This window comes from Lynx rufus, unplaced genomic scaffold (assembly GCF_022079265.1).
Source record: "Lynx rufus isolate CCGP_SWC_20201006 ecotype Redwood Valley unplaced genomic scaffold, mLynRuf1.p SCAF_2, whole genome shotgun sequence".
NCBI lineage: Eukaryota > Metazoa > Chordata > Mammalia > Carnivora > Felidae > Lynx > Lynx rufus.
Window position 1 is genome coordinate 210,560,102 of NW_025814834.1, and position 26,961 is coordinate 210,587,062.

General features: G+C 48.2%; 1 protein-coding gene across 1 annotated transcript; it reads left to right on the plus strand.

Annotated features, from left to right (window-relative positions):
- On the plus strand, window positions 1-26,702 carry SPATA21 (spermatogenesis associated 21; the record flags this gene model as incomplete). The annotated part of the gene is given in 12 exon segments (XM_047082389.1): window positions 1-156; window positions 1,749-1,900; window positions 4,107-4,326; window positions 6,250-6,536; window positions 6,918-6,966; window positions 7,589-8,040; window positions 8,460-8,548; window positions 10,402-10,539; window positions 12,662-12,733; window positions 12,849-12,966; window positions 26,182-26,417; window positions 26,420-26,702. Coding segments are annotated over 12 exon segments (2,139 nt in total), but the record flags the coding sequence as incomplete, so codon positions are not given.
- Between the last annotated feature and the right edge of the window lie 259 nt (window positions 26,703-26,961).

Consider the following 26,961-nt stretch of genomic DNA (forward strand, 5'->3'; position numbering starts at 1 on the left):
CTTGGCACCCTCACTGGCTGTGGCACAACGGACAACGGAAACGCCCAGATGCACACGGAGGGAAGGATCAAGGCTCCAGGAGCCCAGCCAAGTCCTGGCATGAGCACCACCAGCAAGAGGCCTGGTGTTGAGCCTACCATCTCAGAAATCAGCCAGGTAGGGCCCTGCACCTCATGTTCTGACCCTGCTATTCCCAGCCGGCACCTTTCCCTACGTCAGCATGGGTAGATGACAAATCTACGGGCGTGCTTTGGGTATGGCTGGATCAAGGTGCTACATGAGTGTCTGTTGGCTCTGCCTTCCAGTGTGACGCTCCCAGGCAGGCCCTTCCTGAAAGGTGGCAAGGATTGCCCTGGCCACTTCGGGTTAAAATCTTCTCATCTTACATCCTCTGGCGTAGCGTCCCCAACAGGAAGAGAGCCTCTCTGCAATAGTTGAAGGAAGTCTCTGGTATCACTGCGACTGGCCCAGATCGTGGTCACATGCTCATCCCTGAATTAGTCACCGTGGCAGAGCAGAGTGGCCTGGATCTCTTGGTATAACGGAGCCAGAGGTGGTACTCACTTGACTCCACTGGCTTCTCTTACCAGGATAGATGCTGGGTGAGCAAAACCAGAATTCCTATTTACTCTGCTGTGTGCCCCCAGCCCCCTTTAGACCCTCCAGTCCCCTGACAGTTGCTCAAGGCTTCCAGCACGACCCTCCCCAGCCCTCAGCCTGCACCCTAAGCCTCCATCGTACCCCTCAGCCTCTTTCCAGCCATTCTTTTAGGTGCCAAGGGGCATGAACTGAAGAGCACAGAGAAAGCAAAGCCCTCCTTCCCATCTGGTTTCCCCAGAGCCAAAAATGTCACCATAAAAAAAAAAAAAAAGTCAACATTCCCTTGGGTAAAGTGTTACCCTCTCCCTGTAGCTTCTGTTATAAATCACGGCTTCCCTCGGGGGCAGGGAGAGCGCCTGAAGGTAGGGGGGCCGGTCTTAAAAGGAGGCTGGGGCAAGCGTTCAGGGCTTCCTTCACCTCTACCCCTCATTTTTTTTTTTTTCAACAAAGTCATGGGTTTCAGTCCGGTTATGTAACCAGCCATATGACCTTGGGCGGGCCATGGCACCCCTTTGAGCCCCACTGCCTGGGGCACAGACCCTGCCTCCCCGAGCGTAGGTGTCCTCAGTGTTGGCTCGACCTTGCATTAGAACAACTGTCCTCAAGTGATTGAGGCAGGTCGTCTGGAGTCTGCTGCCTCAGGTGAGGGTCGGAGCTGGCTCCAGTCACTGGCTCAGCCAGGGACTGATAGACCAAGATGGGCATCGAGATCCGGTTCCAGAGCCTGACCTGTGAAGTAGCAGAAATTGTGGAAGCCTCTCTTGGATCTTCTGAGGGTCGTGATGTCCCCCAGGGGGCTCCGTCAGGCTGTCCTCAGGGGGTTCCCTTGGCTCAGGTGCTACCCCGGACTGTAGGTTTCTGCTAGAGCCCTTAGCGCTGCTGGGCTTACGCCTAGCCACTCTCCAGCTCCCTGTCTCCTCCCCCTCCCTTTCCCCCTTCCCCTCTCCTGCACCTCTCCCTTCTCCTCCTCCTCCTCCTCCTCCTCCTCCTCCTCCTCCTCCTCCTCGCCTCTCTGCAGCGCCTTCCGCAGTCAGCACAGGATGTCCCCGTCCCTGAGGCCTGGACGATGTCCAAGGAGAGGGAGGAGCCCTCCAGAATGGGTACTTGTGGCCAACCCTTGGGCTAGCGCATGGGCATCTCTGTTCCAGGTTGCGTTTCCAGATGCTGCAGGGATGGGCAGTGGGAAGCAGCCCTCATCAGCCCCAGGGGGGCCAGAGAAGGGACCAGAACACAGCGCAGCCTCAGAGGAAGGGCCTCGGGAGCTCAGGACCCAGGAGCAGAGGCAGCCGGCAGAACCGGGGTGAGCTGGGGACTTCTTAAAGAAGGTCCGGGAGAGAACTCTGTGAGCCACCTGGGGGACAGGGACGGGGCAGGACTCCCAGCCTAAGGCAAATACGCCCTTAATCTTCTCTCTCACGGGGGGCACAAATCCCGCTACATCATCGCTCCCGAACCTTCCATCTGCACTGGCTTCTAGACCCACTGGACCACAAGCTTCTTTGATGTGTCCTGCTCTGCTTCAAACCCCTCATGCCTGGGACTGTGCCTGGCACTTAGTAGATGTTCAATAAACATGTGTTCACCGAATTAATGGAAGACTGAACAAAAGAGAGGCTGAGACTCAGAAACACACATTTACATGGCATTCTTGTTACTATTTTCTAAATATTGTATTTTTACCTTGTCTACAGTAAGACTCATATTTAAAAAAATTTTTTTAATGTTTACTTTTGAGACAGAGAGAGACAGAGCATGAATGGGGGGGGGTCAGAGAGAGAGGGAGACACAGAATCTGAAGCAGGTTCCAGGCTCTGAGCTGTCAGCACAGAGCCTGATGGGGGCTCGAACTCACAGACCGTGAGATCATGACCTGAGCCGAAGTCTGTCGCTCAACCGACTGAGCCACCCGGGTGCCCCAAGACTCCTATTTTAAAAGGCAAAAGATTTATACGATCTGAAAAGAAACCAGAGTATGAGACTCTTATATTTTATTCAACGTTTATTTATTTTTGGGACAGAGAGAGACAGAGCATGAACGGGGGAGGGGCAGAGAGAGAGGGAGACACAGAATCGGAAACAGGCTCCAGGCTCTGAGCCATCAGCCCAGAGCCCGACGCGGGGCTCGAACTCACAGACCGCGAGATCGTGACCTGGCTGAAGTCGGACGCTTAACCGACTGCGCCACCCAGGCGCCCCGAGACTCTTATATTTTAAAGATTTTATTTTTAAATCATCTCTACACCCAACGTGGGGCTCAAACTCAGAACCCTGAGATCAAGTGTCCCATGCTCCACCGACTGAGCCAGTCAGGAGCCCCAGAGTGTAATCTTTTTCAAAAGAGGAAAGTGAAAGAGAAACAGACAGAAGCAAAAAGGGAAAGATTTGAGAAACAGGAATAGTTCAGACTAGTCAGCATATCGTTTTAATTTGCTTATAACCAAAAGCCTCTGAATAATCTCTTCTACATGGAAAGTTAGGGAAATGAAACAGAGCTAGGTCGGAGCCCCCCTCCGCCCAGATGGGAACCGGTAGAAATAGAAACCGTTTCAACACATCTGTTCAACAACTTGGCCATTTGTTTCAACGGCCTTAAAAATACCTTTACCTTCATCCATGTCTAGAAATACACGCTGAGGAAATAATTGCGACGCGGGCAAAGTTTTACGCAAGTTTTTTCCCTCTGCCACGTCATTTTAAATGCTAAAAATGCTGGAAATGCCAGTATGCCCTAAATACCCACTACAGAGGAATGGCAAAGTCGAATATGCTTATTTATCGAATATGGAATTTTCTACTTCCACTTAAAAGGCATGTGTATGAGAGATGTTTTGGCACGGAAAAAAATTAGGTTAAAACGATCATTGAAAAAAGATGGCAAAACCGTACACAAGACATAATCGTAACTGTGTAAAATTAGGCAATTGTTTGAAGATGGTAATGAACTAAATCCCCATGAGAAATACACATGTTACATCCATAGGAAGAAGCCTGAAACTTCCAGAACATGAAAGTGACATCAGACCGCACAGACTGAAACCCTGAGCTGTCTCCTTCAGCTTTATGGGCCTAGGCTCAAGCCTTCAAGCCCCTCAATCTCTCTTCTCTCTGATTTTTCTTTTTTTCTTTTCTTTCTTTCTTTCTTTTTTTTTTTTTTTAAGATTCTTTTATTTTTTAAGTAACCGCTACACCCAAGGTGGGGCTCGAACTCACAACCCTGAGATCAAGAGTCACATGCTCCACCGGCTGAGCCAGCCAGGCGCCCCTGATGTTTCTTTTTATTCTGAACAACAACAATAATGAAATCCTAACGCGCCGAAACACTGACATCATAGTATCTGGGATTTGGGGAATTCATGTCAGTCCTCCATTCATTCTCTCCAGCATTAAGTATGCACCTCTGGTGTGCCTAGTGCTGCACGGGCGCTCTGGGAAATACAAAGGAGTCTAAGAATATAAAACGATGGCCCAATCCAGGAGCTGAGGTGTCGCTTTGTCCTTCTCCCCAGGAAGAAGCAGTCAACCCCGGCACCCCAGCAAGGGCCCGGATTGCGGCAAGGAGGCCGTGATCAGGCCAAGCCAGGAAGTGAGCTGGGGGTGCTGCCTTCCAGGGTCCCCGCGGCACAAGAAGGGCAGCAGCAACAGGGCTCAGGGAAGGAGACCGAGGACCAACAGGGGAGACATCAGAACCCAGGGATGGTGGAGGGTCAGGCCCCCGAGAGCCACCAGGTAATGTCCACGGAGATGTGACAGGAGGGCACAGAATGGCTGCTCTCTGGGAGAGACCAAGGAGCCTCCCGGGGCCCCCCCATTTCGTGTCTGCTCCTCTCTGTGCCCTCGCGATGTCGAGTGCCCAGTCTGTGTGGGTCACTGGGATATTCTAGATATTCTTGATCGCCCACGGCAAGCCTTTACAACCTGTTTCCGGAGTGGCCCCACAGGATGTCAAGGGGTGATGGAGGCAGGGAGGACTTGGGGGTTACGTGTAGGATAAGAACGGGCACATGTTGGATTTAAAAAGCTCAAAGTTTTCTTCACGCTAGGATATCCTAGAAGCTGCTTCTTAGCGGCCGAGCTTCTGTGGGACCTCGCAGGAGATGGCTAGAGCGTGGTGCCTTTTTCGAACTCATTTGACTACAAAATACCTTTTCACTTATTTTCATTTTAAGATTATTTCCTTAAAGCTTCAGTGAGGTATAATGGACACACGCTCGCACATACTCCAACTGTACAACTTGATGTTTTGGTGCACATGAAGCCAGCACCACAATCAAGAAAGCAAACCTTATCTGTCACCTCCCCCCCCGACACTAAAATTTCCCCAGGCCCCTTAAACAGGCTCCAGGCTCTGAGCCATCAGCCCAGAGCCCGACGCGGGGCTCAAACTCCCGGACCGCGAGATCGTGACCTGGCTGAAGTCGGACGCTTAACCGACTGCGCCACCCAGGTCTTTAATTTTAAGTGTTCTGATAGGTGCCTCGTGGACTCTCATGGTGGCCTGGGTTTGCATGTTCCTAATGACTAACGATGCTGACCATTTGTAAATGTGCTTCTAGGCCATCCGTAGATCTTCTTTGGAGAAATGTCTATTCAAATATTTTGCCTGTTGTTTTCATCGGACTAGTCATCTTATTGTTGAGTTGTAGGAGTTCTTTATATATGGTGGATACTAAACTCTTATGACACCAACGATTTACACACTTTTTTCCTTCCATTTTGTGCCTTGTCCTTTCACTTACTGCCTTTAAAAAAAAAATCAGATTCTTTTCTTCTGATTGAGTTTGGAGAGTTCTTATATATTCTGAACACAAGTCCTTTATCAGATGTGTGATTGGCGAATGTCTTTCCCCCAGTCTGTGTCTTGTCTTTTCCATTCTCTTACCGGTGACTTTCAAAGAACAGAAGTTCTGAATTCTGATAAGGCCGAATGTATCAATATTTTCGTCAGGGCTTGATTTTTTGGTGTTGTTTCTTAGACATCTTTGCTTAACCCAAGGTCACATCAGAAGTTCTCCTATGTTTTCTTCAAGAATTTTTTCACGTTAGGCTTAACATTTACATTTCAGGATGCGTCTCGAGTTAATCCTTGCACGTGCGTGCGTGCGTGTTAGATAGTGGTTCAGTTTTTTGCGTGTGGCCATCCATCCATTCCAGCGCCGTTTACTGAAGACTCCTTTCCATACTGGGTTTGTACCTTTGTTGCAAAGCAGTTGAACATGCATGTGGAAGCCTATTTCTGGACTCTCTTTGTTCCATTTATCTCTCTGTCCTCATTCCGGTATCACACTGTCTTGATCATAAGTCACTTTATAATAAGTCCTGTATCAGTTGACGTAAAACTCCTTTTTTAGGGATTCTTGTACTCTGAACCCTCCTCGGGAAACCCTATCTAAAGGGAACTGCCTCACTTCCTCCAAGTTCCCCTTCTACGCCTATGACTTTGGGTGGGCCATGACTCCTGCGGGCCCCAGCGTTTCATCCCTGAACACGAGAATCTGTGCTGCTTTCTAGGGGTGCTGGGAGCACGCAGTAAGAGGACGCTTGCAGTGCCTGGATGAGACTAAGCCTGTGATAACTGGTCTCCAGGTGACTGTGGGATTCACCTGGGAGCCAGGATGGGACTCCTCATTTTGGTATCCTTGTCCTTGGCAGGACCCAGAGTGGCGGCCTCCCCCAGGTCACCAGGCAGCTAATGGGGAAGACATAGGACAGCCGGTGAAGGCTTCTTGCAGCCGTGGGCAGCAAGCGGGAGACAAGCCCCCCGAGGAGGTGGACACCCCACGTATCAGGCCACAGGGGGCTCTGCTAGAGCCTGGCCCAGGGGGACATGAGGACAGTTCTCAGGGGGCAGGGCCCCGAATGCCCCTGGCAACTCTGGAGGAAAAGACGGCCAACTCCTTCCCACCATCCACGCCAGGACCGGACCCCCCAAAAGGAGGGTAAGCCATCCCCTGGTGCCATCCCCTACCCCGCTCCCTGGCCCAACAAGGACATGCTTCTGGTAAGTTACCGGTGAGGTGAATTCTAGTCCTGACTCCTCCTGACCTGATGTAGGACCTCGGGCAAGTCACGCCCCTCTGGGCCTCAGTTTCCCCATCTGTATGATAGCTCTGACACCAGAATTCTTTGTGCTGCAAACCTGTGCTTTCAGGGCCTTGTCCTCACGTGGGGATGTGAGGGAATGAGGGGCCCCTCTGAGATTAGAAGGCCGGAGGGATGCAGGGATCATCTGAGTGTCCTGGGGGCGAAGGGACGGTCGGCGCAAAGGACAAGTCTTGAGCTGAGCCCCTCTGCCATCCCGGGGTCTCTCCCTTGTTTAGGGTCGAGGGGGTGGAGACCCAGCCAACACCAGGGCCTGTTCCTCCACCAGTAAGTAGACCCAGAGTAGGGGGTGGGGAGGGCACAGGTGGGCAGGAAGAGGAAGGAGGGGCTGTGGTATTTGGAGTCCAGCTGGGGAAGGCGTAAGTGTGAGTGTGTACGTGGAGGCACACGCATGCGCGTGTGTTTGCACGTAGGCGTGTGTGTGCGTCTTGTGGGGGGGGGCGGTCAGAGGATGCCCTTGTACTCTGGAGCTTGGAAAGAGGAGCAGAGCCCTGGGCTGGTAGCTGGAGGGGTTGGTCAGGGAGGAGATGTTTTTTAGGAAGATAATGACGGACGAAGCAGAGCCGATACCCTCAGGGACAGGGTGTGAGGCAAGCCCTGCGTCTCATCTGGGAGAAAGGGCCCAGGAGTCTGTGCGGCATGGCCTGGGGGCTGGAGAGGTGGACTGGGGACGGCCCATCCCTGTATTGGGAGGGACAGACGCAGGACGTGGCTGGATTTGCCGGACGAATGAGTGCGCATTTATTAGGCGCCTCGTGTGCGTCGTCCCGGGCAGTTATGGAGGAAAGAGGCAGACCAGGGCCCGGAGCGCGAGTGGCAGGAGAAGCTCGGGTGGGACAGTCTGGCTGGCGGGAGGCCTCCCGGGTCCCTTCCCGTGTCCTGTCCCCAGGAGATGAGGGACACTGGAGAGAGGAGGGACCTGGATCCCGTGCAGAAGCAGCCTCAGGCGCCCACGGTGGCCGCAGGGGCCCAGAACCTCGGGAACCTTCGGCAAGGCTTCATGAAGTGCTTGCTGGAGGTGGAAGAGGTGGAGGCCACGCATCGGAGGGCGACGGCCAAGGCCCGGGCCCTGCCAAACCGGAAGTCCCCCAGGACCCTGACCCCTGTGCCCAGCTCAGCCCCCAGCCTGCTTCTGACCCTGCCTCAGACCCCCACGCCGGCCCCTGTGATGGCCCCATCCTGGGCCCGGTTGCCAGCCCCCGGGTCAATCCCCGCCCCTGGGGGCACCCCGGTCCCAGGGCCCGTGGTGGCCCTGCCGCCCCCCACCCTGGACGCGGGCTGGAGAAGGACAGAACTCCTGCACCCGAGCGGAGACAGGAGCCTGAGCAGCTCCAAGGCACGGTAGGAGCCACCCCGCAAAGGGCGCCCAAGGTCACAGCCCGTGTCCCAGTGTCCCCGGCACCTCCCTTCCAGACTCTCGTCCCTGTCACTGCACCTGTTCCTGCTCGGGTGTCCTCTCTCCGTTTCTCCTCACTTCCGGTCCCCTCCCTCCCCCACACCTAGGTCTTTTTTCCCCCCATCTCTGACAGCTTTTCCCTTCCTAACCCTCCCACAGTGTGTCCCTTCCCCTCATGGCCCCTCACCCCTGCCGCCTCCTCACCGGGGGTCACTCTGAGAGACTCTCTTGACTTCCCAAGCGTCTTCCCGGTGCCCTCCCCTGTCCCCCCCTTCCCCCTCACCCTCCCCTAGCTTCCTGGGGGAGGCTCCGGGCCAGGGTGGGTGGCTGGATATGTGCCCCTGCCCCGGTCCATCCTCTGCAGGCAGGAGCTGGAGGAGCGCGGCCTCCTCAAGCTGTCTCAGACCCGGGAGGAGAGGTCGGAGGAGCACCTCACCCTGAAGCAGGAGGAAGGTGAGGGCAGCCCCGCCGCACCCCACCCCACCCCCAGGAGAGCACACGGCTATCCTCCTTCCGCCCTTCTCTCCTCTCCCAAGTCTGTGACCTCTCCGTCAGCCGTGGCCGGCGGTGGCCCCTTCTAGCTTCCCCGAAAGTGCTCTCTGGCTCCCCGTGACCCCTTCCTGGGGTCTGTTCTATGCGCCAGACTTCAGAGTCTACCATGTGCCAGGCACTGAGTTAACACAACTGCTCTCAGAAGAGGCACTGTTCTGTCCATCTCACAGATAGGAACATCGAGGCTCAGAGAAGTACAGCGACTCACCCACGGCAATTGTAGAGTTTGCTTGGGCCGCCACAACAGAGTATCCCAAACTGCGTGGCTGAGCATTTATTTTCTCACAGCTCTCAAGGTTAGAAGTCCAAGATCAAGGTGTTGGCAGATTTGGTGTCTTCTGAGGCCTCTCTCCTTGGCTTGCAGGCGGCCGCCTCTCCTTGTGTCCTCGTGTGGTCCTCCCTCTGTGCACACGCATCCCTGGTGTCTCTTCCCACATTTCCTTTCCTTGTAAGGACACTCGTCAGATTGAATCAGGACCCATGCTACTGTCACATTTTAACTTAACCGCCTCCAGGGGCACCTGAGTGGCTCAGTCGGTTAAGCGTCTGGCTTTGACTCAGGTCATGTGAACTCACTCTTGGGAGTTCAAGCCCCACGTCAGGCTCTGTGCTGACAACTTCAGAGTCTGCTTAAGATATTCTCTCTCTCCTTCTACCCCTCTCCCCTGCTTGCGCGCTCTCTATCTAAAACAAAACGAACAAACAAAAAATTTAAAGGGGCACCTCGGTGGCTCAGTCGTTGGGCGTCTGACTTCGGCTCAGGTCATGATCTCACAGTTCGTGGGTTCGAGCCCCGCGTCGGGCTCCGTGCTGACAGCTCAGAACCTGGAGCCTGCTCTTAATTCTGTGTCTCCCTCTCTCTCTGCCCCTCCCCTGTTCACACTCTGTCTCTCTCTCCCTCAAAAATAAACAAACATTAAAGTAAAAAAAAATTTTTTTTAATTTAACTTAACCACCTCTTTAAAGGCCCTACCTCTAATGCAGTCACGTGCTAAGGTAGTGGGGACTAGGGCTGCAACAGAGGAATCTGGGTGGGATGCAATTCAGCCCATGAGGGCAACGCGGCTTATTGTCAACTGGTGGAACCAGCTGTCTCTCTAGGTCTGTTGACTCTCCCTGCATTTTGCTGTAACGAGAGGGCTGAGAAGCCAGGCACTCTCACGTTATGACCAGGCCGTGGCTTTGGTATCAGTTGGTGCTTTTCTGGAATTTTCTCAGTGTGCTTCCAGCCCTCTGCTCTGGTCCAGACAAGCTATTCTAGAAGCCACATCCGTGCAGATAATTGACCACACAGCACCAAAGCCAAAGAGTCAGAAAGACCTGCCCAGCTAATCTCTAAGCCTCAGTTTCCCTATCTTTACAAAAGGAACACGCATTCGACTCTTAGAGGTTGTCGTAAGAATTTAATATGAGAACACGGCCGTAAAGAGCCCAGCACAGTGCCTGGCACATAGCAGGGGTGCCCTCAATAGGGCGTGTGCCCTCCTGGTACAAAATGAAGATCGCTAAGGAGGTTAGCATTCGGTGCACCAGCTGAACCCTTGGCCTGACCTTGTAATAGAGAGTAGAGTGAGTAGAGTGCGTGAATGGGACTGCGCCTTCCACTGTCGTCCTTTTAGTGACCTTTGCCCCTCCTCCCAGCCATGGTGTTAAAGGATGCCGGGGCAGGAGGGTGGTTGGAAGGGGTGGGATGAATGGTAGCAACAAGCAATGTCCCTGCCTCACGTGACCCCGCGGCGCCCCCCCCCCCCCAGCCTTCCGCAGCTACTTTGAGGTCTTCAATGGCCATGGCGAGGTGGACGCCCAGAGCCTGGAGAACATCCTGTTGCTCGTGGGCATCTCCCTGACACCGGCCCAGGTAGAGGACGCCCTGATGAGTGCTGATGTCGATGGTGAGTGGGGGGAGGTGTCATTCTCAGTCCCAGGCAGGACCAGCCACGTGGGACCTTCATGGTCACACAGGGCCCCGCGCTCAAAGGGCCCTGCGCGCAGTTTAATGGTCTGCTGTCACGGTCTGGAAACTCTTCGTAATTTTTGAGTGAGGGGCCCCACCCCACGTTTTCATTTTGCACTGGGGCCCACAAGTTATGTAGCTGGTCCCGGCCCCCACGGTTACTGCTCTCTGAGCACCCACTCAGTGCGAGGCCCTGGGGACCCAGAGATGACCGCGACCTACCTTCTGACCCCAGGACATAGGTGATTCCTCAGACTCCTCCCTTTTAGGCCCTCACGTGTGCTTCACAGGACATTCTCCTGTGACTTGGTCGCTCCTTTGACCAGCTGTGTGACCTTGAACAAGCTCACCACGCCTGTTTCTGTAAAATGGGTCTGATAGCAGTACCCATCTCACCAGGCTACTGAAAAGCAAATGAGACGATCCAGGCACAGCATTGAGCACAAGGCCTGGTGCACAGGACGCGTCCAGGAGACGTTAGCCTGCTGGTACTATTCATCCACCAAATATTTATTAAATGCTCACTGTGTGCCCATTCCCGTGCTGGGCACTGAGAATAAAGGGATGTGTAAGACCCATGAGACCTGCCCTTGAGGTGCTCACCTAGACAGGGACACAGAAGTAGGAGTCATCAAAGGAAGAAGTACTTAAGGTGGCTTGGAGGAAGGGATCAGGGAGGAAGGCTTCCTGGAGGAGGTGATGCCTGAGGCAAATTGTGAAAGATTCGACAGGGGTTAGGTGGGGAGAAAAGGAAGAAGGGCATTCCTGGTGGTGGAAATAACAGTAGACAAAGGGAAGAGGAATGGGGGGGGAGTGGTCAGGGGAATCGCACGTGGTTTGATTGGCTAGATGCACGACACGGGGAGCAGTGAAGCTGTAAGGGTCCTGGGGTCCTGGCCACTACCTGGCCTCCTGTGTTTCCTCCATCACGGTACAAGAGCGAATCCACACACACAAGCCAGGAATTGACCCCAGCTCTGCCCCTATGTGACCCTCTGGCAACTGCTTTCTACTCTCCGTGCCTCAGGCTTTACCTGTGACATGGGGATAAGAGTATTAAGCACCTCCAGAGGGTGGTTTTCAGGATGAGAGACCATTCATTCATTTGTCTAGTAGTTCAGAGAACATCTGCTAAGACCTACCTGTCTTGTTTGTTTGTTTTTTTTAAGTTTTATTCATTTAAGTAATCTCTACACCCAACGTGGGGCTTGAACTCACAACCTTAAGACTAAGCCTCACGTTCCTCCAACTGAGCCAGCCAGGCACCCCCAAGACCTACCTGTCTTAAGTCCTGGGCATACAGCGCAGAACAACACAGACCCAGTCCCTGCCTTCCAGAACCTCCATTAAATTTATGAGAGTGGTTAATGGGGCAGCTGACTCGGTCAGGTGTTGGTCAGGCAGAAGCACACGTAGGATGCTTACTAAGTGAGAGAGTTGGAGGACGGTAGAGAGGATTCGGGAAGAGGAAGCAGCATGTGCAAAGGCCCAGAACAGGGAACGTGGCCCCCCCGTGGAAGAACACGCTCGTGCCGGAGGCGCTTGGCACCAGGTGAGGCCGGAGACAGGTAACTGGGCCTTGAAGGCCGAGGGGGGACTCCTGTGGGTGCATAATTTTCGTGCAGTGACTGGCACGTGGTAATAATAACAGTCGCTGACAGTTAGTGAGCTCGTAAGAGATGCATGGCCCTGTTCTAAACACTTTGCCTCGCGTGATCATCCATGATACAGGGATGACTATAGATGAGAAAACTAAGGCTTGGGGGGGTTCAGAGACTTCGCGAAGGCTGCACAGATAGCAAGTGGTGGACTGGGGATGTGAATCCAGGCTGCTATCTCTAGGACCCAAGTTCTGGGAGCTTCCCACGCAGGAGATTTTAATTTTCGCCTTCCACTTTCCCGTCTGCACCACAGATCTATGCAGTGAATACATGTGTTATATGTGTTCAGTATGTGCCGTATACGTGTTTTATCATCAGACCCATTGAGTAGATGCCAGTAAGCACGCCTGGGCTGCAATGCCTGGGACCTGCCCACTGTTGTACCTCTGGCCTCCACAGGAGATGGTCGTGTAGGCTTCAAGGACTTCTTGGCTGTGATGACAGACAGCGGGCGTTTCTTCTCCTCCGTGGGTGAGCAGGGATGAGCCCAGAGCAGCGAGAGTTCGGGGAGGGGCCTGGAGGCCGGTGGAGGGTGGGTCTCCGGAGCTGCCAGATGGTGATGGCAGACATCATCCCATGTCCCCAGAACAGAGCGCCCTGACGGACACGGCTCCCCCCAACCCCCACACTCTGCTCTTTGAGATCCTGTCCCTGATGGTGGAGATGCTGGCCCTACCCGAGGCAGCCTTAGAGGAGATCACCGAGTGAGTGGGGCTGGTGGCTGGGGGTGGAGGGTCGCAGACCCAGAAATGGCACCTCGTATTTTGACAGCTGATAGTTAGGGTTCCTGGTCGCAAGTGAAAGACACCCAAATAAGACTGGTTGAAGCAAAAGGGGAATATGTTGGCTCACATAACTGATCATGTCTCAGGAATGGCTGGATCCAGGAGACCGGATGATACCATTAAGGCTCGGTCCCTCCTACTCATCTCTGTACACTGGCTCCAAGCTCAGCTAGGCTCTTCTCACAGTGGGAACGATGGCAACTGGCAGCCCCATACTCACACCCTCCTAGTTTAACAACCTCAGCAGCAAGCAGCAGAATTCTTTCTTGCTCTATCAGTGTCGCGATCTCAGAAAAGGAATGTAATGGAGGCTGCCTGGGGCCAGAGAACCCTAGAGATGGAGGCCTCCCCACGTTTCCAGAGTGGGCTGGTGGGTGGTTAGTGGTTCGTTTCCAGAGTGGGCTGGTGGGTGGTTAGTGGTTCGTCTAAGGAAGGTATGGCTACATACAAACGGAACATCGACACTCAAGGGCTAAAAGCTACACATGACAGGAGAATGCCCCAGCTGGTCTCTCTGGCTCCCCCACAGGGGCCTGTCCCTGTCGCTGAGACCAGGCCTTGTCCACATGGGGCCAGAGGAGGGGGAATGATAGCAGGCTGTTCCAGCTTAGCAACCCCAAAGACAAAAAAGGTCTTTATCCCCCCAGCCCCTGTAAAGTACTCTAAATATATATAACTCTGAAGAACATACATGTATAATTTTAAAACCAATGAAACAAATTCCCATGTGTCCATGTCCCCAGTTTATTTTATTTATTTTTTTTTCAACGTTTATTTATTTTTGGGACAGAAAGAGACAGAGCATGAACGGGGGAGGGGCAGAGAGAGAGGGAGACACAGAATCGGAAACAGGCTCCAGGCTCTGAGCCGTCAGCCCAGAGCCTGACGCGGGGCTCGAACTCACGGACCGCGAGATCGTGACCTGGCTGAAGTCGGACGCTTAACCGACTGCGCCACCCAGGCGCCCCAATGTCCCCAGTTTAAAAACAGATCCTGTCCAATAACCTCAGAGCCCTGTGTGCCCTGCCCTAATCACAAAGCACTCTCCCCAAACAAGAACGAATCCTTACTCCCTTGCTTTCTGTTCTTAAGTTCTCACTGCTTGGTTTTTTTTTTTTTCCCCTTTGTTTATTGAAAATTTCAAATATGCAGCAATTGGAGAGAATTTCACGCGAATGTTTACTTACCCACCACCTAGATCCCATCACTGCCCGTTCGCCATACTCGTTTTATCTGCTGTGTACTCAGCCCTCTAGTCACCCATCCACATTGGGTTTTTTTATTCATTTCAAAATCAATTAGGGTCATTTTCCTCTAAATACTTCGGCAAACATATCAATGACTAAAGATCAATATTTCTCTAGAGGTTTGTTGTTGTTTTGTTTTTTTTTTTAAATCCCTTCTTGCAGTATAATTTACATTCAGTGAAGCACACAGATCGTCAGGGTCTGGGTCTCCGCAAACGCCCACATCCGGGCAACCTGAACCCCTCTCAAGTTATACAGAACTTTACCATCACTCCGGAAAGGGCCCTCCTGACCCCTCCCAGTCGCCCTCTGAACCCACCCCTGCGCGGGCCATCGCTCTCTTCTGGTTTGTTTTCCATCACAGATTGGTTTTGCCTGTAGGCAACTTCGCATCAGTGGAGACATACGGTTTGCAGTCGTAGTGTGGCTTCTTGAACTCAGCACAGCGCTTTCGCGATTTGTCCATGTCGTTGTGGGTGTCAGTGTTCACCCCTTTTTTATTGCTGAGTGTGTCCCATTCACGAGTCTACCATAGTTGGTTCATCCATTCTTTTACGGATGGATTTCTTTGTTATTTTATTTTATTTTACTTTATTGATTGACTTACTTTTAAATGTTTATTTTTGAGAGAGAGAGAGAGAGAGAGACAAAGAACGAGTGGGGAGGGGCAGCGAGAGAGAGGGAGACACAGAATTCGAAGCAGGCTCCAGGCTCTGAGCCGTCAGTCAGCCCAGAGCCTGATGTGGGGCTCGAACCCGCAAACTTCCAGATCATGACCTGAGCCAAAGCTGGACGCTTAACCGACTGAGCCACCCAGGCGCCCCGTATGGATGGATTTCTGAGCTGTTTCCAGCATGGGGTTATAATGAATAAAGCTGCCATTAACATTTTTGTACAAGTCTTTTTGTGGACACGTATTTTGGTTCTCTTGGGGGAACATGCAGAAGGGAATTGTAGGGGTTTGTACGTTACTTCTGAGAAATCACCCCACTTTTTTCCAAGTGACGGTACCATTTTACAATCCGACCAACAATATGAGGGTTCCAGTTGCCCCACACCTTGTATAAATTTGGTAGTCAGTCTTTTTTCTGGTAGGTATGCAGTGGTGCTTTCTGATCTTTACTCACACTTGTTTGTGTTCCTGAATACTTTATTGTTTGGCTTTGCATATTTTTGAACTTTATATGAGTAGACTCATACTGTAGTAAGTTGTTACTTTTTTCTCTTCCACGTTATCTTCTTGTGATGCATCCATGTTCTTGTGTATAACTATTGATCATTGATCATTTTCTTTCTTTCTTTTTTTAATGTTTATATTTATATTTGAGAGAGCTTGAGCGAGAGAGGGGCAAGGAGGGGGGACAGCGGATCTGAAGACGGCTTTATGCTGATAGCGGCCAGGTCAATGCAGGACTTGAACTCACGAACCATGAGATCATGACCTGAGCTGAAGTCAGACGCTCAACCAAATGAGCCACCCAGGCGCCTTTGGTATGTCTGCCCAATACCAAAGGCTCAATACCAAAGGCTGAGTTTATTATTTTCGCTGCTACATACTATTATGTATGACTATATCACAATATATTTATTCGTCCTGCTGATAGGCATTAGGACTATGTTCGGTTTCCAGCTATGATAGAAACAGTGTGAATATTCTTGTATATGTCTCCCGGGACACATGGGCAAGAGTTTTTCCCGAGCAGAGGTTTTCAAACTTTTTAGCCAACCTCCCTTTACACTCTTAAAAATTACTGGGGACCCCAAGGAACCCCTCTATCAATATTTTCTACATTTGAACTTAAAACTGAGGGAAACAAATTCAATACTTATTAACTTATTTAACACTAATAACCCCATTACATGTTAACATCAGAAAACATTTTAGGGGCACCTGGTTGCTCAGTCGGTAGAGTATGTGACTCTTTATCTCAGGGTTGGGAGTTCAAGCCCCATGTTGGGTGTGGAACCTACCTAAAATTTTAAAAAATTAATAAAAAATAACTATATTTTCAAAAACAAAAGTTAATGAGAAGAACAGCATTGTTATACAATATTGCAAATCCCTTCAGAGTCTGGCATAGAAGAAGACAGCTGGATTCTCCTATCTGCTCTGCATTCAATCTATTGTAATATACTGCTTTTTAAAAAAAATGTTCATTTGCTTTTAAGAAAGAAAGAGCAACCAGGACAGGGGCAGAAAGCGAGGTGGGGGGGGACCAAGGATCCAAAGTGGGCCCGATGCGCAGCTCGAACTCATGAACATCAGATCATGACCTGAGCCAAAGTCTGACGCGTAATCGACTGAACCACCCAGGTGCCCCTGCAATTTGCTTTAGTTGAAGTATATGAAGAACTCAGATACGTAACTGTAAGAGGGAGGATGTTAATAGCCTTTTCATTTCATATCTACATATCATGTGGATATTTTTTTTGATACGACACCAGACTTGACAAGGGGTAGACGCTTCTGCGATTGCGATGTGAAATCTGAAACCCTATCAATGAACTTTACTATTTTATTTGATATTATTTGAGTTTAATTATTTAAGCAATCTCTACATGCAACATGGGGCTTGAACTCATGATCCTGAGATCAAGAGCCACTCACTCTACCAACTGAGCCAGCCAGGCACCCCTGTACTCTTTAAATAAAAGTCTACTGGTCTGTCTTATAGTTCGAATGGCTCTTCTCCCATGAATGTTTTCCTCACATGCGCTGGTTATTTGGAAATAATATGTATCTTCCAAATGTTGATATTATATTCAGTACATATATAATATACACTAATATATATAGTACAAATATATTATAATCAGTACATATATAATATACACTATTATCACTAACATCAGAAAAGTCTTTAAGTATTAGAAGTGTTGTGTGTGGCTATAGTTGATTTCATTTTCACTGCTATAAATAAACTATTTTGTATAAGAACATGCATATGCCCATATTAATGGATTTAAGTTTCCCCAAATTCTAACTTTTTTCTTGAAAGCTTTAATTCTATCACAGGCAACAAATGCTGTCCGTTTTCCTTGAAGCGATGGGCTAACTTCATCCACTTTTAGAGAAATGTCTGCCCAATACCAAAGGCTCAATAACCATAGTTTGTCTTTCTTTCAAGTAAAAATGGCATTTAATGCCTACGGGAGGAAAAGGTTTTCATTACTGTCTTTTTTTTTTTTTTTTTTTTTTTTTTTTTTAGAGAGAGAGGGAGCATGAGCGGGGAAGGATCAGAAGAGAGAGAGAGAGAGAGAGAGAGAGAGAGAGAGAGAGGAGACCCCCAAGCAGGCCCTGCATCAACAGTGCAAAGCCTGATGCAGAACCGTGAGATGGTGACCTGAGCTGAAGTCAGACGCTCGACCGACTGAGCCGCCCAGGAGCCCCTTCCCTTACTGTCTTAAGAGTTTCCAACTGGGACTGACAGAAGATAGATGAACAGGAGCGGGAGCCTAGAGCTGGCTCAGTCGGAAGAGCATGTGACTCCTGATCTCGAGGTCGTGAGTTTGAGCCCCACGTTGGGTATAGAGATTACTTAAATAAATAAAACTTAAAAAAAAAAGATAGATGAACAAGAGAAAAGCATACGAATCTTCTTTATATGTACATGGGTGCCCTTATGAGAAAAATGGAGAACCAAAGGAAAGACTCGGCCCGAGTGTTTACATCCTAGGTTGAACAGGGACTAGTGATTGTGCAGAAGCAAAGCAACGATAGAGGCGACCAAAGAAAGAGAATTATTTTAACAAGCTCTGTTATGGAGTTCTCTTAGTCAAGGCCCCTCATCTCTTGTGATAAGAATGTTTCTTCCTCCTGGTACAGAGAGGGCACCTTTCACATGGGAATTTTATCACCTGCTTTTAGAAAGAGAGAGAAAAGAAAAAAAAAGATCTGAATGTTCTTCTTGTATCTGCTGTTTTTCAAGTGCTTTGAACTAAAATAACCATATGCCGAACTGGCCTGTTTTGCAATGGCATGTGCCCTCAACTCCTTCATTCCCCCCAACCAGAAACTTTCCTGTAAGCTTCCTTTTTTTTTTTTCTCCCCCTGTAAACTTCATATATTAAAATCTTAGTTAGGGGCACCTGGGTGGCTCAGTCAGTTGAGCGTCCGACTTCGGCTCAGGTCATGATCTCACGGTTTGTGGGTTCGAGCCCCGCGTCGGGCTCTGTGCTGACAGGCTCAGGGCCTGGAGCCTGCTTCGGATTCTGTGTCTCCCTCTCTCTGCTCCTCCCCTGCTCACACTGTCTCTCTCTCTCAAAAATAAAATAAAGATTAAAAAAAATTTTTTTTAAATCTTAGTGGCTAGGGGGAGAAATTCAAGTTAGAAGTTGTGAAGTAAGGTATCTGTAAAAGGGGGAGAAAACCAGATTGTAACAAACAGGAAAGAACAAATCTAAGCACGCCGTCCCCGTATTTCACTGGCTCATTCTATCAGTCCTGAGACTATAGGTCAGTTGTTGGTATTCATCCTACTTTGGGTTCGTTGAGCTTCCTGGATTTATAGTTTCTAGTTTTTATCAAATTTATTTGTTAAATGTAATTTGTTAGATGTAAAATGTACATTTTTCTTTAGATATTATTTTTATATGCCCCCCTCTCTACTCCTTCTGGGACTCCAATTCCATAGCACTTAAAATTGTTTCCTGGGTGCCTGGGTGGCTCAGTTGGTTGAGTGTCCAACTCTTGATTTCGGCTCAGGTCACAGTCTCAGGGTTGTGGGATTGAGCCCAACATTGGGATCTACACTGAGCATAGAGCCTGCTTATGATCCTCTCTCTCTTTTAACATAAGTAAATAAAAAAGCATTAAGAAAAATTGTTTCCTAGGTCACTGAGGCTCTGATCATTTTGATAATTTTCTCTGTGCGCTTCACTTTGAATAGTTTGTATTGCTAAATGCTCATTTGCTGATATTTTCTTTTGCTGAGTCTCATCTGCTCTTAAGCACATCCGGTGAATTTTTCATTTCAGCTTTTGCAGTTTTCATGTTTACATATTTCATTTAGTTCTATTCCATGGTTTTATTTCTCTCACGTTCATATTTCCTTTAAATCCTTGACCATATTTATGATAGCTCATTTAAGGTCCTCTTCTGCTAATTCCATCATCTTTCTCATTTCTGGGTCTGTTTATATAAACTTCTTTTTCCTTTTTTACTGGTCATTTTCCTGCTTCTTCTCACGTCTGCTATATTTATTTATTTATTTATCTATTTTTATTTAAAAAAATTTTTTTTTAATGTTTATTTTTGAGACAGAGAAAGACAGAGCATGAACGGGGGAGGGTCAGAGAGAGGGAGACACAGAATCGGAAGCAGGCTCCAGGCTCTGAGCCATCAGCCCAGAGCCCAACGCGGGGCTCGAACTCACGGACCGGACCGCGAGATCGTGACCTGAGCTGAAGTTGGACGCTTAACCGACTGAGCCACCCAGGCGCCCCTCATGTCTGCTATTTTTAATTAGATGCTGGATATTGGGGCATTTCCTTTATTGAATGTCTGGATTTTCATCTTTTTGTTTTAAAGTTTATTTTGAGAGAGAGCGAGAGAAAGCACAGGGGAGGGACAGAAAGAGAGTGAGAGGGAGGATCCCAAGCAGGCTTCTCACTGTCAACGCAGAGCCACCCAGGTACCCCTGGATTTTGTTCTTTAAAGTGTTGAACTGGGGGGCAGGTGGTTAAGTTACTGAGGATAGTCTTCTTTCTTTCAAGGTATTGTTTTATTTTATTTTATATTTTATTTTATTTTTATTTTATTAATTTAATTTAATCTTATTTTATTTTATTTATTTTATTTTATCTTATCTTATCTTATTTATTTTATTTTATTTTATTTTATTTTATTTTAATTTAATTTTATATTTTTTTATCTTATTTTATTTTATTTAATCTTATTTTTTATTTTATTTTATTTTATCTTATCTTATCTTATTTTATCTTATTTTATTTTATTTTATTTTATTTATCTTATTTTATCTTATTTTATTTTATTTTAGTAAACTCTACCCCCAGTGTAGACTCACAACCTGAGATCACGAGTCACAGGCTGTACTGACTGAGCCAGCCAGGCGCGCCTCTTTTAAGGTTTTAAAGCTTTGTAAGGGAAGATCCAGAATAGTCTCTACTCTAGGGTTGATTTAGTCCCAACTACTTAAAAGGAGCCGTCTAAGGTGTCCACTAATTCCACAGGTGTTCACCAAAGTCTTTCTGTTCTGGCCGTTTGAAACTCGTGTGTCTTTCAGTCCTAGGTAAACTCTCCTCCCTGTTTTTTGTTCTTTGGCTTCGTAAAAGTTCACGCTACGTGTATACTGCTCAGGACGCAACCAAAGACTTAAGAGTACCCCATGCATATTTCGGCAACTCTTTCTTGGCCTGGCTCCCCTCTGTGATGTTCTGATACTCTAATCCCAGGGGCCTCCCATCTTCCCCAGCTACGATGTCTGTCCTCTTACCTCAGTGAATCTACTGTTCTGCTTGGGATACCACTTCCCGCACTGCAGCCCAGGAAGTACCTCCAGGCGAAGTTCTAGAGAGATCACCTCATCGGTTTCTCTTCTCTCGGGGATTATAGTCTTGTGCTGCCTGCTGTTCAATATCTGACAAGAATTTCACATAGTTGGTTCATGTATCTAGTAATTTATGGCAGAAGGACAAGTTCAGTACGAGTTGTTTCATTATGGCCAGAAACGTAATTCTGTTCATTTGTTTTCAATTTTTTTTTCCTGTTTTTCAGATTGGATGATTTCTATTGATCTGTCTTCAAGCTTACTAATTCTTTTTTCTGTTTTTCTGCTATCTCCAATCTCCTGTGAAGCCCATTCAGTGACTTTTTTCACTTCAGTTATTATACCTTTCAGTTCTAGAATTTCCGTTTGTTTCAGGTCTGTAGTTTCTGTTTCTCTATTCATTAAGATCACATTTTCCTTCAATTATTTCAATATATTTTTAATAGCTCCTTTTTTTATTTTGTTATTTTTTTAATGTAATGTTTTTAAAATTTACATCCAAATTAGTTAGCATATAGTGCAACAATGATTTCCGGAGTAGATTCCTTAATGCCCCTTACCCATTCAGCCTATCCCCCCTCCCACACCCCCGCCAGTAACCCTCTATTTGTTCTCCATATTTATGAGTCTCCCATGCTTTGTCCCCCTCCCTGTTTTTTTTTTAAATTTTTAAAAATGTTTTTATTTACTTTTGAGACAGAGAGAGACAGAGCATGAGCAGGGGAGGGGCAGAGAGAGAGGGAGACACAGAATCTGAAGCAGGCTCCAGGCTCTGAGCTGTCAGCACAGAGCCCGACGTGGGGCTTGAACTCATGGACTGTGAGATCATGACCTGAGCTGAAGTCGGACACTTAACCGACAGAGCCACCCAGGCGCCCACCCACCCTGTTTTTATATTATTTTTGTTTCCCTTCCCTATGTTAATCTGTTTTGTCTCTTAAAGTCCTCATCTGGGTGAAGTCATAGGATATTTGTCTTTCTCTGACTAATGTCACTTAGCATAATACCCTCCAGTTCCATCCACGTAGTTGTAAATGGCAAGATTTCATTCTTTCTGATTGCCAAGTAATACTCCATTGTATGTATGTATATATATATGTATATATATATATATATATACCACACCTTCTTTATCCATTCATCCATCAATAGACATTTGGGCTCTTTCCATACTTTGGCTATTGTTGATAGTGCTGCTATAAACATGGGGGTGCATGTGTCCCTTCCAAACAGCACACCTGTATCCCATGGATAAATGCCTAGTAGTGCCATTGCTGGGTCGTAGGGCAGTTCTATTTTTAGTTTTTTGAGGAACCTCCATACTGTTTTCCAGAGTGGCTGCACCAGCTTGCATTCCCATTTAATAGCTCCTTTAAAGCCACCGTCTACTAAATCCAACATCTGGGCTACCTCAAGGTTGCTTTCCATCAGTTTATTTTTATGGCCCTTACTATGGACCACATTTTCCTGTTTCTTTGCATGTCTGATAATTTTGTTTTGTGTCCTGGACATTTTAGATGATATGATTTAGAGACTGGATTCTGTTGTGTTTAGCGACCAACCTCTTCCCTTGATGAGTGTTAATTTTTTGTTTTTGTAGACAGTTCAATTACTGACTGATCACTCTGAATTTATGTAGCCTTGGTTTTTTTTTTTTTTTCTTTGTTATGGCATATTTGTGAAAAGCCTAGGTGTTACCTAAACCTTCTAACTTGGTAGACTCAACTTCCAAACTCTTCTTCCTGTGGATTTTAGTTTTAGGGAAAGTCTACAGCTGACAGAGATCGTCAGACTATTGTCCGCAGGTCACATACAGCTCGCTGTTTTTATAGTCAAACTTTTATCAGAACACAGCCACATCCATTCGTCTACAGATAGTCTATGGATTCCTTGATGTGACACACTGGCAGCGCTGAGTATCTATTATCACTTCTGTGATACGAGATTGTCTACTTCTCCTTGTAGTTCTATCCGGTTTTACTTTATATTTCATGTTTGGAATTTTGTATTTCCTGATGAACTGAACATTTTATCATATTCTACGGTAATCATTTGTGTCTCTAGCGATTTTTTTTATCTTAAGGCCTAGTTTTTTAAATATTAATATGGCTATAGCAACTTCCTTTGGTTAGTATTCAACTGACAGAACTTTCTTTATCCTTTGAGTTAATTCTTAAAAACTAATGTGTACATTGTTTAAAAAGCCAAACTGTCCAAAAAGCTTCATAATAAACACTTATAGTTCCCCACACCACTCTTCACCACGCTTCCCACTCCCTGAAGTCTCCCTTATCAAGGCAAATACTTTTTGACTCTCTCCTTACTTCTAAATAATATGCTTGTACTACAATATTTTAGTTAGTGATTTTTAGACTTGTATCTATTGATTTCCTATTAATGTATGGATTTAGCTGTCTGATACGACTATCCCCTAAACTCTCCTCTACCCATTCTAATATAATTTTTGAGTCAATCATTTGGGGGGAGGGTTCTATTATTACGGTTATGCAATTTTTTAATAGCTGAGTTTTTTTTTTTTATTATACTATGATTTCATTTCCTTATCTTTTTAGCTCCTGAAGTTGACAATTGCCTTGATGTTTGTTTTGTACTCATTAATAATTTCTGTGCCTTCTTAGGGTTTCATTTTCTTGGAGGCATGTTCTAAATAATTCCATTCTTCTTATTTTTGGATTCTTTTCAGGCCTGTTGCAGAGTTGTCATCCTGGGAGTCTGTTGTCATCCTAGGTATTCTTCCTTTCCTCTGATTAGGATTCTGTTTGTTAGATTACATTGTCTTACTTTTTCTCGGTTTGCTTAATCTTTCTTGGTTTGTTTGGTTTGATTAAAAAATAATAGGAGGGGCATCTGGGTGGCTCCGTCGGTTAAGCGTCTGATTTTGGCTCAGATCATGATCTCATAGTCCACGGGTTCAAGCACTGTGTTGGGATTCTGTCTCTCTCTCCCTCTTTCTCTGCCCCTCTCCCACACTCACTCTCTTGCACTATTTCTCAAAATAAATGAACTTAAAAAAATAATAATAATGGGAGATGTTTCCCTAGTAACTTTTTTGGGTTAGAAAGGCAGTGATTCAATAACTGGTGCACTAATGCCAGCCCTCGAAATGGCCCTATTCTTTTAAGCTATAGTGATCTAATCTACACTTGTCCTTTATGGCAGCTGCAGTACGAATGTGGGATCTCCCTTCACCATCTTCCTTTACCTTTGCTTCTCTTCTGTGTTGGATTGCCTGTTTTCTGTATGTATATATTCTTTTTCTGTTTTTGGTTTATGCCCTCATTTTGGAAGGGTATGTCCTCCAGTAGCTTCTTGAAAAAGAATGCATGGGATGCAGAATTTTTGAGATTTTATGTGTCTGCAAAAGGGTTTATAATCACACACTGAGCAGTTTAGCTGGGTATAGGATTGTAGATCGGCATTATTAGTTCAGGAATAGACCCCAATGCACTATAGTTCAAACAAGATAGTTTATTTCTCTCTTATATTGACAGTCCAGGAGAAGCAGGCAGGAAGACAAGGCTGCCCAGCGCACAACATATAGCTCCTTTCCAACTTATTGTTCCACCATTCCCTAGGGCAATCCTAAGCCAATTTACCAGCAACACATCTTAATTCAAGTCCTTGGAAAAGGGAGACAGGAAGTGGAGAGCAAGCAATTTCCTTTAAAATTGTGACCGAGAAAGTTGCACACACTTTGCTCATGTCCTTTTGGCCTCTGTGGGGTGAGGTTATTTTCTGGTTCATCTTTTCACTCAACACGTTGCCTTTTCAGATCCTCGTTTTACGGAGGGGTCCAGATCCAACTTTCACGTGAGGGCTCTGGTATTCAATTTCTATGTTCTGTGTGTGAAGCTCATTAAAACCCCAAATTCCAGGCTCCAGAGATCAGCAGAGGCCCTAGCAGCACCAGCAGCTTAAGCCTTAGGGTTTCCCAACACCAAGTAGCATGCCCACCCCTCACCACTGCCTCAAAGCCCTGGGTGGACTGGCCCTGCCATCTTGCTGCACATGTCGCCCCCTCTTTTTCACACAGCAGGCTCTAGCCCCTCTGGCTTCCCTGCCATTCCTAGAGCCCACTGTGCTCTTTCTCACCTCATGGCCTTCCCACATGCCATTCTGTCTGCCTGAAAGACTGTTTCTCCAGAGATATCCATCTGACTTTCTCCTCCCCTCATTCTGCTCAAACACCACTGCCTCTGAGACTCGCACCGAGCACTGCAAGCAAAAATAGACCCTCGTCACTACCCTACTACCCAGCTTTACTCGCTCTCAGAACACCCACCACTCCGGACAGGGTATCGTATTGATTTGTTCACGGTCCGACTCTCCCACTAGGTGTGTGCCTAGGTGGTTGATTTTAGAAAGTGAATCCAGGGAGGAGTGACAGAAGGAATGTGAACAGAACGATGCAAGCGTGTGTTAGTGAGTCAACCACCCCCAGGATCTTCTGAGGAGACTGAATGGTGGCTCAGAATTCTGTCAGGAGAACAAAAAGAAACCCGTATCCCTCAGCTGCTAGCTCCTTTGGTCAAGGGTAGACCCCACAGTGGTTTAATTCCCCTGGACTTCTGGGTTGCTTATGTGTCAGAGAAGCTCCAGGTAAGAGGCTGCTGGGGTGAGGCCATGTCAGACTGTCCCTGGGCAAAGCTGCTGAAAATCCACGTGGAAATGGTCACTCTGCAGCAGTGGCTGGAGTGAGAGAGGGGCTGAGAGAGACTAGGAGGCAGGGGCCTGTATGGAGATCTCTTGCTGCTTTCCCCAAGCACTTAGATGAGCAGCCGGCATGCGGTAAACACCCACTGAATATTTACTGAATGGATGAAAGGTGCTGCGGTCTAGAGGGTAGGCAAGTAGCAATGAGTCAAGAAAATAAAACTCAAATAAAACTCAGATCCGGAAGATGAGCAGGTTAACTGCACAGCTGCCTTGCAGAGCACGTGTACATCTAAGCAAAAATACCAGCGACAGACATCATGGTAACATTTACCAAAGCTCTTTCCATGGGCCAATTTTCTTGAATACTTGATGGGTCTGGTTATTTAATCCTAGAACATGAAAACTGACCCGTTTTACCCAGGGGAAACCTGAAGCCCAGAGAAGTCAAGTGCCTTGCAGTGACAGGGTAGAGGTAACCACTTCCCTTGAGGGGTGACTGGAGCCCACAGCAAGGCAGTGACTTGCCCACAGTCATGAGAAGTCAATGGCAGAGCTGGGACTAAAACCCAGGCCTCCCAACTCCTGGGCTTGTGTCCCTGTCCCAGAGCTGGCCAGACAGACCAGGGGCTCAGAAAGAATGAGTGGGGAGGAGGGTGAACTAAACGCAGCCAGGCTGAGCGGGGCGGACACTGCCTCCCCAGCTATTACCAGAAGAAGCTGAAGGAAGGCACCTGTAAGGCCAGAGAGATGGAGGCGGCCATAGGCCGGCTGCGGTCCCGGAAGAAGCTTCCCTGCAACCCCCAGCAAGCAGACACCTCAGAAGTCCCGGAACGAAGGGTCCTCAGGATCCTGAGCCGGCTGAAGCAGCAGAACTACGGTGAGGGCCTTGGGCATGGTGAGTTCTCTGCATTCCTGCCCGCCTGGCCTCTCCCTGGGCCCCTGCGGCCACATGGTTGCCCACGTTGGGCCTACCTGTGGGCGGTAGTCAACGGGCTGCAAATCGCTCCTCCACCTCTAGCTCTCTGACAGGGGCCCCCTGCGCTCTTCCCCCAGGCCTTAACCCTGAGCACATGTTGGTCCCGAGAGCCTCAACTGAGAACGGAGGGTGATTGGCCATCCCAGCTCACCATTTACTGAACACCCACTGGGGTCACTCCCCATGCTGGGACTTCGTACAGGGGCTAGAATTTAGCCCTCGCCATCACGTTCACCCCGTTTTACAGAAGAGAACAGTGAGACGGAAGTTTAAGCAACTTGCCCAAGGCCCCACAACTAGCATGTGTCAGAAAGGGCAGTGTGGACCCAGGTCTGATTCCAAAACCTGTGCCCTTTTCACTGGGCAAGGCTGCCTCCCCATAATCGCAGGTGCCACCAATTAGATCCCTACTGTGTGCCAAGTGATGGGCTAGGAGCTTTCCAGAGTCTCTCCGGTGTACTGACTGGACCGCCAGGACCCATCACAAAGACGTGTCCTCCTGTGC